Genomic DNA, 11,545 nt, shown 5'->3' with positions numbered 1-11,545 from the left:
TACGACTCACTAGACTGGTATGGCCTGTGTGTCATCCAGACATTTCAAGTTAAACTCATATTGGATGCATGTGGAGATGACCCATTATTGGCAAATTTGGATGGTATGAACGGAAAAACAATTGATTCTTGGCTGAACTCAGCTTTAATGGAAGCCACATTAGTATTTGGTAGGTTCTTATGAGATTTACGTTCTTTGAATAGACATTGACCTGGGGCTCATAGTAAAAAAAATGAGTGTCTTTAAGTTTTAGTTACATGAGGTTAGGTGTTCACTCCAAAAACCGAAAGAAAACGGAGATGGGCTGTCCAGAGGCTTTGATGCGCTTTGTGTGTCGCCAGTCAAGAAGTTAAGCCATTTATTGATACATGTAACCTTCTGGATCATTCAGAGCATGACTTACTTGACAGCGATAACTTACTCAGGAACCTGTCTGAACTATCTGGTGATGAATGCAAACGGCTTAAAACTAGGTTTGCAAAACCTTCGGCTCCCGAATTTACGACCAATTGGTTCGTGTTACAACTGACTTATCTGGCTGACTACCAGCGATTAATCGCTATCCGTATTTCGCCATAATTTGAGGTTAGTGAAACCCACTGATCCAACCCACTTACAGTATGAATTCTCTATACAAATCCTAGGTTAGTCGTTTTAATCAAACAGCCTCGGCGAAATAGTCCGTGCTCCCAGAAAATGTGTGCATTCAACAACAAAATGCACAGAGCGTCATCGAACACCAGCAACCTCGGTCTGATTTGACTAGCTTCTTATCGGTTGATACAGCGAAAAGAAACGCAACTGGCACAGTCAGCTTGGGCTCTTAACATGATGAGACAAATATATAAATCCAGGACGGTTGCCTTATTCAAATAAACCCTGAAAACTCATTGCAAAACACCTTTGGCTTCTGCAACATTTACATGGGAATGTATGTGAGACCTGCAGGACTCCATTTCTCGTACCGTTTGGGTGAGTCATCTCAGTCGTTCGGACAACTGGCACCGTACAACAGCATCTGTGTTTCGTGATGCTTTAGACGAATAACTTGCACTGAACCGTGACAAACAATGGGTCTTTTGTACAAGTGAACTAAGACAATCGACGTAATTTACCTATTTCTACCACATATGATGTGCAACCTTATGACTCTGTGTCCCGTTCCCGTGAGTGTCGAACTTTAGTGGATTACATCAAAGAAATGTTTGTGGGAGATAGATTATTGTGTATTTCAGTGGACGGTTGAACAAAAATACAGATTAACTAGCCTCGTTTGTGGATGAACAGCCTACTGGATAGTTTAACTGGAATTTTGGCTTTCTGTGCATAACTTTTCCAGTCTTCACCCAGTCACAGACTAACGGAGTCTCCTCAAATCCTCGAGTTCTCGCCGTTCTCAGGGGCAAAAGGTTACAGTATAAAAATAGAGGAAATAGTTTGTATTCTCATCTCGGATCTTGTCCTATGTGGTTGAAAAAAAACGCAAAAAGTGCGACTGCACTCTTTTCGTATGTACATTCCTAGAGAGTGAATTAAAACAGTAAGTTAGTCATCTTTGTTCACATTTGGACTGTAAATTCAGTAGTGACCACCCTTGGCGCAGTTGCTCGGGAGAACTATATCCGTGAGCTGAGATGAAATTTTGGTCAGTTGTGTAGCTAGGTTTGGCAAACAAGTGTATTCCATCCAGATGTACTGGATTAATGCCCAATTTATGTAATATTATTCCGAGCAGAACGTCGTCAATATACAGGTATGCTGTGTACGGCATAACAGTGGACAGCAGTTTTACCATAGGCATGCTAATAATGATTGTACCGCCGGTAGGATAGTCTGGATAGATGTAAAAGGGATATGCATTGTAGGGTACATACCATTTTGAAAAAGGGGATCGACGTGGCTGAGCTAAGCTTATCACATCACCAGCAATATAAATGGGATACTGGAATTCGGTCACCTGATTTATTGTCTTGATCAGGTTAACGGGGTGAACCAAGAAGTCGTCGTCCAATATGACTACAAAACGAGCCATCGGACATTCCGAGGATACAAATTCCATTGCAGAAAGAATCTTGTAGGTGTTGTTGGCGTAGGAGTCCACAAAATCAAACTGAACAATATCATGGTATTTTGTTTGCTCCAATTCCAAATTTTGCTGCAATACAGTTGATTCCCGACTGGCATTTTTGTCTTTGAGTTGACCGAGTAGAAACAAGGTTCGCGAAATCATCCCGGTTGATTTGGCACACATCGGATTACCCCAGCTGTTTCGTATCTGTTCACGTTGCGCAAAATTGCTATGGATTGATTTTACGAGAAAAAGTAATTCGGGTAAAGGTGATTCTTTGCATACGAGCCCATCATATAAGAGAGCCATGAATTTCGGCATCGTCCGAGGCGGAAGCTTGCTATCATCCTTTGTCCGTACCAGATCGTATATTTGAAATAGATTCATATCCGGAGGGTACTCAAAAGCATCAGGTGAACGAGCGAGAAGGTTGAGGTGATAACAAACGATCCACAGCGCGCAAATGATCAGTATTATCAAGCTGGGACGTCTGCGAATGCGCCAAGACATTCTTCGATTACTTTTTATCCAGGCGGCGTTTACATTCGTTTGCTTCTCCGCGCAATGTTGTGCATGAGCCAACCTGAAACAGGCAGGAAAAAAGATTAGTGCTTTAGCTTTTAAACAAAATCACCATCCTGTGCTTATAATCAACTGCAGATATGTCTCGAAAAGGAATTAAGACCTGACGAATTAACTGCAATTTTGTTCTACAAGTGAAATCTTGCTATGCGATAAATCGTAGCATGTGTTTCGCGCTTGCATGCAATTGTCCGCTGATGCACCTAACGAATGTTTGGGGGCATCTTGCTACTAGTAGCTTATCAGCATTTCTTTTGAACTGGAAAAGGGAAAATGGCAAAGTAATTCTTGGATGATTCAGTTATTTGCCTTTGGGAAGCAGACGACACGGAGACAACAAACAACCACTTTGATACCAGCTGGCGGCGTCAAAAAATGTGTAGGTCACTTTTTAAATAATTTATTTGCTTACCACTACCCCGGGCTTTGGCCATTACCGAGATAGAAGACGTTTAGCAGAAAGCTGTGACCAAATGGGACTGTCCCACAAGGGTATCTTTCCATGCTATTTATGCTTATGCCTAATGAGGCTGATAGTTCTACCAGTACCTTACAATCTCAAACAGCCATACTGAGTTGTGTAAGGATCTAATCTCTACTACGGGTACACTGCACCCTCTGAGCTTCGTAACACACAAGGATGACGGAAAGCAATAAATGAATCGTACAGCGGACATCCAAAGTTTGGATCACGAATTTCCGTTACAAAATTGATGACAGCACGAATAAATGAGCAGTTACATTATTTATGGCGTGTATTTTATTGTATCACTCCGAGTGTATAAAACGAAACACTCACGTAAATAGATATAACAGAAATGGACTTTTTACCATCGATAAACCAAATCCAAAGTAGCGCCAACGATCTGTTCTGTTTGCATAGTCCTGATGTTCATCTCCTGATAACAAGAGATTAAACAGCCTGCTGCACCTAACCGTTCGTGGTCCTTTGCAAGATAAGAAAAGCAGCTGCAAAGTAGACGGATCGTGCTTTTAAGTGAACTACGGACTGTAGATGAAATCGATATCCATCATAAGTGTGCATTCCGACTTAACTTCGTATCTGAGCTTCATTGGCCAGGTTGCTTAATACGCTGCTAAAATCGAAATGGTGATGTTTGGATCGAAACTGTCCTCTAATTTCGTCATGGCAGTTGGCCGAGAAATCACATGTGAACCGGTAAACGAAAGCGCGGATGGCGTACTGAGGCAGTGGAACTCCGAAAGTAAGGTTTACGAAAGTAGGGTTTGCGATTCGCGGTTCACTTATGGATGAATGCAGGTTTAGCAGATTAGAAGTTTTGTTGAACAGCTAAAGTTAAATGCTGCTACACCACTTCACTGATATGTCTGACCTAAAACCCAGATTCAGAAATACTTTTTGCCTCAAGAATCGTATAGATTTTCAATTTCCTCGGCCAAACCGTGCTTCACTTTTCACCAAAAACGTTCGAATGACCCAAGACCTCCAGGTATTCAATTTAGGCAATGATGCTGTCTCCCGATTATTTTTTGTTATATGGTATAACATCCTAACTAGAGACTTTTTCGGCATCGGCACAAACTTGAGAAATCCAGATGCTGACCGCTCCAATCTTACTTCTAGAAAATTGATCCCCGAAGTATTTTATTGTCAAGACCGGTCAATAGGAAGTACATATCAGAGATTTTTCTGTTCATTCCACGCTCGCCTGTTGATTTGTCGATTGCGTGAGTGGTGTTTGGTAAATGTAACAGCTCTGTTGTTTCTTGTATTGGTCTTTTGACCAATAATATATCCAATACATACCTTCGGTAGAATTCCATCCGTCCGGTGAGAACCCACACTCGCATTTAAATGCTAGATATTAGAAGGTAAAAACCATACGTGTCAAAAGAAGGAATCGATCGGATAGTTGGTACTGCCTTAATGATTGACTTCACTTTGAAATCCAGACGACAGTGATGGCGAAGTAGACTCATTTACACACCGATTGGGAATTCAAGGGAGATTCACCCGAATATATCGTTTGTTCTTCAGCTCTGTTTTGCACCAGGTGACCCCATGTTTCAGCTGGTGCAATAACCCAATATTTTACAACATTGTCTAGAATTAACATACTATTCATAAGGTTACTGAAAACTACTCGACAATCCACGAACTGTTTCGCGCTTTTTGAGGGCCGGCGGGCCAGTGCATTCACCGAGTTCCCATCGTCCGTGTGTTTCGTTGGAAACCAAGTCGCAGTAACGTTGCAATTTGGTCTCCCATAGACACTCAACGTCCTTCGAAGTCAAAGCAACATCTAAACTCATCTTCGACGTCACAGCGATCGATGCCTCTGATGAAGACAACGATTGTGATCTCACTCGGTCGACTATATAATCAAATCGGACTTCCGTATTACTGACCAACCCAGCCAGAGGAAAACAGTTTGTACACGGCAACCTGGCAATCCGGTGGATGAGAGCAATGCTTCAGGTCGGATGTAAATTAATAGTAACTTTCAATAATCCACCAGTCTGTTCATCATCATCATTGTCAGCTGTAATAACCGCGTACACGTCGCACAGTGGTTGTATCTGCCTCAGTTTCGTTCACTGATGATTTTGGGGGGTGAGGTAGGTAGCGTTGAAGTTGGGAGCGTGAATACAGCACTGTAGGTGGGGGAATTGGGAAGGGATCTATCCATTAAAGGCATTAAAGATTGGATTCATGAGCGCCATTGAGAGCGCGACTAGACCATGTCTGACAGTGTCTCTAACCGTTGATATGGCCCGTCTCGAGGTCCCTATCCAGGAAGACGGCAATGACCAACACCGCTAAGTTTGCTGGTTGGTCTGCTGCTGTTGAGCTTTTATAATTCGCTGCCAAGTCACCGTTTGACCGCCTATGGCTCTCTTCCACCCTTCAATTGGTTGTGCGAAGGAAGCCCTTCGAGGAAGGCGGTTGACTGGCATACGCAGCACGCGGCCAAGCCAGCGCAACCTATGCAGTGCGATCAGTTCATCTATCGAGGGTGAGTTATTTTTCCCAAATGCCATTCAGTTAGTTAGCTCGAAAGCTTTGTCCCCGAAACGAAACTCTGCTCATCAGATTGTTTGTCAAGCCATTCATAATGAATGAGCTCTTGGTCGTTTCGAAATACTGTTCCGTGTCAATGCTGGTCGCATTGATATCGATTTTGATAGTCTATCCGTCCGGTAAGCGAGATATCGACGGTTCCAGCCAATCTGTATGCTTATTTTCTTGCTGACGCTATATTTGGCCAGAAAAAACTATTATTAGGAAGAAATATTTTAAATCTAGACGTGCTCGTAAGAATGAAGAAATAATATTTGCTAGCCATGTAACGGTTTTGTTCAGGTAAATGTGTCCGATATGAATCAAGGACACGTGTTCTGTTGTTCGTTGTAGTGTTTTATTCATCAAAGCATCTAGTTGCATGCGCAGGTGGGCACGATAAAAAGGGTGTAGTTGCAGAGAATCACCTTCTTGGTAGCTCAGCCCACAGCTCCAGCTAATATCCCAGTTGTTCCCTCAAAAAAATTGTTTCTGAAACAACTTTCATGCAAGTGCATTCAGTATCATTGGTAGGTGTTTACGAAACGTCTAGTGTCAAGAAATCGATCTCGTATTTCTTGAAGGTTTCTTAATTTGACGCATTCAAACTCTCATTCATATTTATTCATAGATGAACAGAACGAATGCATTACTTCAACCATCGCATGGTGCCAGTCGGAAAGTTTGTACATGCCTGAGGGAAGTACCGAGGAAGGGGAGCAATAGTATGCAGCAACTGAGGCCATCGACCCCATGATCCTGTACGCTCACTTTTCTTCCCTGCAAAATCATACTTAAACAAATTTCCGCAATTCCGATGTTCAAACAGACTGCGCTGCCCACCTTTCTTCCGCAACATATGAAACTTTTACCTGACTGGGTTCATTAGCAAACGCATGAAACAAAAAAAAATTTCACACTATCCAAAAACTTGGATCTAAATAGAGCAGGTTTGAAAACTTAAGGCAAATTTTACAGAGGAGTATGGCATCTACTTAGTATATTCGCTGAATAAGAGGAGGGTTGAAATTCTGTACACGGATCTTGCTGGCCGCTCCCCGTTTGAATGAAATATGGGTGATGCTAAACTAATAAACATGTTGGGTGTAAACAAAAGGTAGAATTGACTGTACTAAATAATCATTTTGCTGGTTGTGACAAAAAGCGCACTGTGTTTTAACATTTTTCGCAGAAACTGCATTAATTTGTAGTCTCAAGGTTTTCGTCCATAATAAATAGATTGAATACACCATTATCCCTTTAGATCGGTTTGTTCATCCATTTTTGAGTTTATTATTCCAAAGTCTTTTCCGGTGAAATAAGCAAGTTTTATCGAGAACGGGTGTCCGGTTGCAGTGGTTACCAGATGATTCGACTGAGAACATTGTGGGACCGCCGATATCATTCTAATGCAACAAAGTCTAACTCAAAAGCAGTTTAAAGCAGATCTGTGGCTCTGTAGGTTGCCCAGCAACCTCGGAAATGTGTCATCACCCCTAACATTGAAAGTCACGTTAATCAAAGAGTATAATGGTATCCTAAGAAACCTAACCCCACCGATTCGCACTTCTTTCCGGAACCTTATATGGAATACATTAGTTCAAAATTCAGTCAACTACGCCACCTACGATCCTTACTGCTTCCTTTAGTAGAGTTTTGTGGTTTATTGTTTCGGGATAAAACGTACATATTGCGAGGCTCAGAGACAAAGCTTAGTTTAAAATGAACTGAATTAATATAACAGGATCTCATGTAAAACACTCCGCCAAATAAAAGATGAAAGTTGTTATCACACAAAAACCTGTGATTGGAACCCGGATTACCTGCAGAGCTTCCACCAGCCTGTATGCTTACTCTGATCTCAAGAAGTTTCAGTCGGAAAATGTCGCCTAAAACCAGGTCAGTTTTAGGAACAAACTAGGTAAATCAAGATGCTACACTATCTAAACGTTATGAAATGAAAGTAGCATATTGACAAGTATCATAAGCTGCACACAAATTTGTTTTCTGGCAGGAGACTCAACGGAACCCTTCTGAATGCCTAGTTTATGATGACATGCTTCAACTGAGTTCTTTTAGAAAGAGGTTAGAAAGATAAATAAATCAAACCGAGTATTCTTTTCAGTGAAAACTTAACGAATCAGACATAGTTATTCAAACGAATAACGTGAGGTGGTAGATATAAAATTGATTGCCGATGTCGGTATGTCTGACCAAGCATAACGATGATGCTTCAGGTCGAAATCACACAGTCCACTGCGATCGTAAAAACGTTATTCTAGTTGTCTCGTTCAATAAGGAAACACAATTAGGCAAGTGTTTTAAGGATTTTTTCGTAAAAATTTGATCAACTAGAGAGGTTTGATGTTTCATTCGAGTCATAAACGTAACATTTTTCAAGACGATAGTCCGTTATTAGTGGGCCGACTGGGCGGCTTTTACAGCAGTTTTATGAATCATAACTTTTCAGGGTGTCAATTTCCAGGGACTGTACAGGCAAAGTATTTCAAAAACATTGTCTGAGTGAACTATGCTCTCTAGTTTAGGATCTGGATATATCAGATCACTACGCCATACCATGCTTCATCTTCCAGACATGTCAAAGTTCAGAGGTTTTCGATTGAGTTTCTTGTCATGTAATTTTGCTAAACTTCCTCCTTTCCCACACGGTTCTGTTGCCTCCACAGCTGAAATACTCCCACTAAAACAGGTTCCCTTGAATGCCCGGAAAGTTCAAAGAACCTAGATTATTGCGTCACACGGTTTGGAAGGGTCGCTTCAATTGTAGATGTCGTCCTTCTATTCGTTTATTCGCAGACCAATCGTAATATCTACGCGAAACAGCATTTTATGGTGACCGTATTAATTTCAGAAGGGTAGACGACAGGCGAGACTGCTTTCCGGAAGGCAAAGCCCGGACTTTCACCCAACAATTATAAAGGCGTGTGACGTGACCATAGATCGTCACAAGTCAAGGGTTGTAACTAGAGTTAACACCGTAAGACTCTGAAGTAAAAAGGAAGGATTTGTTGAATAGTACCTCACATTATAGNAAATGCCATTCAGTTAGTTAGCTCGAAAGTGTTTTGTCCCCGAAACGAAACTCTGCTTATCAGATTGTTTGTCAAGTCATTCATAATGAATGAGCTCTCGGTCGTTTCAAGATACTGTTCCGTGTCAATGCTGGTCGCACTGATATCGATTTTGATAGTCTATCCGTCCGGTAAGCGAGATATCGGCGGTTCCAGCCAATCTGTATGCTTATTTTCTTGCTGACGCTATATTTGGCCAGAAAAAACTATTATTAGGAAGAAATATTTTAAATCTAGACGTGCTCGTAAGAATGAAGAAATAATATTTGCTAGCAATGTAACGGTTTTGTTCAGGTAAATGTGTCCGATATGAATCAAGGACACGTGTTCTGTTGTTCGTTGTAGTGTTTTATTCATCAAAGCATCTAGTTGCATGCGCAGGTGGGCACGATAAAAAGGGTGTAGTTGCAGAGAATCACCTTCTTGGTAGCTCAGCCCACAGCTCCAGCTAATATCCCAGTTGTTCCCTCAAAAAATTGTTTCTGAAACAACTTTCATGCAAGTGCATTCAGTCTCATTGGTAGGTGTTTACGAAACGTCCAGTGTCAAGAAATCGGTCTCGTATTTCTTGAAGTTTTCTTAATTTGACGCATTCAAACTCTCATTCATATTTATTCATAGATGAACAGAACAAATGCATTACTTCAACCATCGCATGGTGCCAGTCGGAAAGTTTGTACATGCCTGAGGAAAGTACCGAGGAAGGGGAGCAATAGTATGCAGCAACTGAGGCCATCGACCCCATGATCCTGTACGCTCACTTTTCTTCCCTGCAAAATCATACTTAAACAAATTTCCGCAATTCCGATGTTCAAACAGACTGCGCTGCCCACCTTTCTTCCGCAACATATGAAACTTTTACCTGACTGGGTTCATTAGCAAACGCATGAAACAAAGAAAATATTTCGCACTATCCAAAAACTTGGATCTAAATAGAGCAGGTTTGAAAACTTAAGGCAAATTTTATAGAGGAGTATGGCATCTACTTATTATATTCGCTGAATAAGAGGAGGGTTGAAATCCTGTACACAGATCTTTCTGGCCGCTCCCCGTTTGAATGAAATATGGGTGATGCTAAACTAATAAACATGTTGGGTGTAAACAACAGGTAGAATTGACTGTACTAACTAATCATTTTGCTGGTTGTGACAAAAAGCGCACTGTGTTTTAACATTTTTCGCAGAAACTGTATTAATTTGTAGTCTCAAGGTTTTCGTCCATAATAAATAGTTTGAATACACCATTATCCCTTTAGGTCGGTTTGTTCATCCATTTTTGAGTTTATTATTCCACAGTCTGTTCCGGTGAAATAAGCAAGTTTTATCGAGAACGGGTGTCCGGTTGCAGTCGTTATCAGATGATTCGACTGAGAACATTGTAGGACCGCCGATATCATTCCAACGCAAAAACTTCACTTTTAACAAAATCTAACTCAAAAGCAGTTTAAAGCAGATCTGTGGCTCTGTAGGTTGCCCAGCAACCTACAGGTTAAATTTAACTCAGTCAGTTTCGTGTAACTCCAAAATTAGGCTCAGTCGATTCAATTCGATGTTTGTTTTACGCTGAACGAGTGATAAAAGTGCAGCTTTGCCTGGTGCACCCGTCTGATGGACACACATCTCAGTGAAGCATCTAAAATATTTCTCCCACACAAAGTAAATCGGCAGCGTGAGGTAGCAAACATTGAATTTTCAGGTTCACGGGTTGATGGCAATCCTAAAATTCCTGAAATTATCAGTGGAGGACTTACCCTTCCCCGTTCCTATTTGCATGTGATGCAAATTTTTGAGACACTGTTCAACTTGTAAACACCGAAATCATGGTAATTTTTTAATGTCAGCTTCTTAAGTCACAGCTTACACACTGAATACTGGATCATAGCGTCTGATAATATGCAACTGGGAAAGCCACAGACAACCTCAGTGTTCCCATCTGCGGCACACTATAGAAATTCCCTTCAAATAGTAGCTCCCAAGATTGTCTCTGTAGTACTCCGCCCCCGAACATAGTCGAGATTATTCACAGAATTCCGAAAAGTTGAAATAACCCAGTGGAGTGAAGACAAATGTGGGTCTCGGCGGATACAATCAGAGCCATGCAATCCCATTATCCTTGCCACTGTCAAGTCACGTGCAGTTGCCCACGTTGGTAGAAACCCAGCAATTTCAATCAGATCATGGCACGAGGAGACACCTCGGAAATGTGTCATCACTCCTAACATTGAAAGTCACGTTAATCAAACAGTATAATGGTATCCTAAGAAACCTAACCCCACCGATTTGCACTTCTTTCTGGAACCTTATATGGAATACATTAGTTCAAAATTCAGTCAGCTACGCCACCTACGATCCTTACTGCTTCCCTTAGTAGGGTTTTGTGGTTTACTGTTTCGGGATAAAACGTACATATTGCGAAGCTCAGAGACAAAGCTTTGTTTAAAATGAACTGAATTAATATAACAGGATCTCATGTAAAACACTCCGCCAAATAAAAGATGAAAGTTGTTATCACACAAAAACCTGTGATTGGAACCCGGATTACCTGCAGAGCTTCCACCAGCCTGTATGCTTACTCTGATCTCAAGAAGTTTCAGTCGGAAAATGTCGCCTAAAACCAGGTCAGTTTTAGGAACAAACTAGGTGAATCAAGATGCTACACTATCTAAACGTTAGGAAATGACAGTAACATATTGACAAGTATCATAATCTGCACGCAAATTTGTTTTCTGGCAGGAGACTCAACGGAACCCTGCCGAATGCC

General features: G+C 41.3%; 1 protein-coding gene across 1 annotated transcript in view; it reads right to left on the bottom strand.

Moving 5' to 3' along the window:
• Positions 1-1,549: 1,549 nt before the first annotated feature.
• T265_00732 (hypothetical protein) overlaps positions 1,550-11,545 on the bottom strand; it is a gene marked incomplete at both ends in the record, with an annotated part of 23,630 nt that continues 13,634 nt past the window's right edge. The window contains one exon of the mRNA XM_009164581.1: positions 1,550-2,455. Coding sequence (XP_009162845.1) covers positions 1,550-2,455 — 906 coding nt within the window. The remainder of the gene's footprint in view (positions 2,456-11,545) is intronic.

The sequence above is a fragment of the Opisthorchis viverrini genome (genome assembly GCF_000715545.1).
Source record: "Opisthorchis viverrini unplaced genomic scaffold opera_v5_7, whole genome shotgun sequence".
Lineage (NCBI taxonomy): Eukaryota > Metazoa > Platyhelminthes > Trematoda > Opisthorchiida > Opisthorchiidae > Opisthorchis > Opisthorchis viverrini.
Note: the sequence above shows the minus strand (reverse complement) of the source record. Positions and strands in the feature narration are given on the sequence as shown.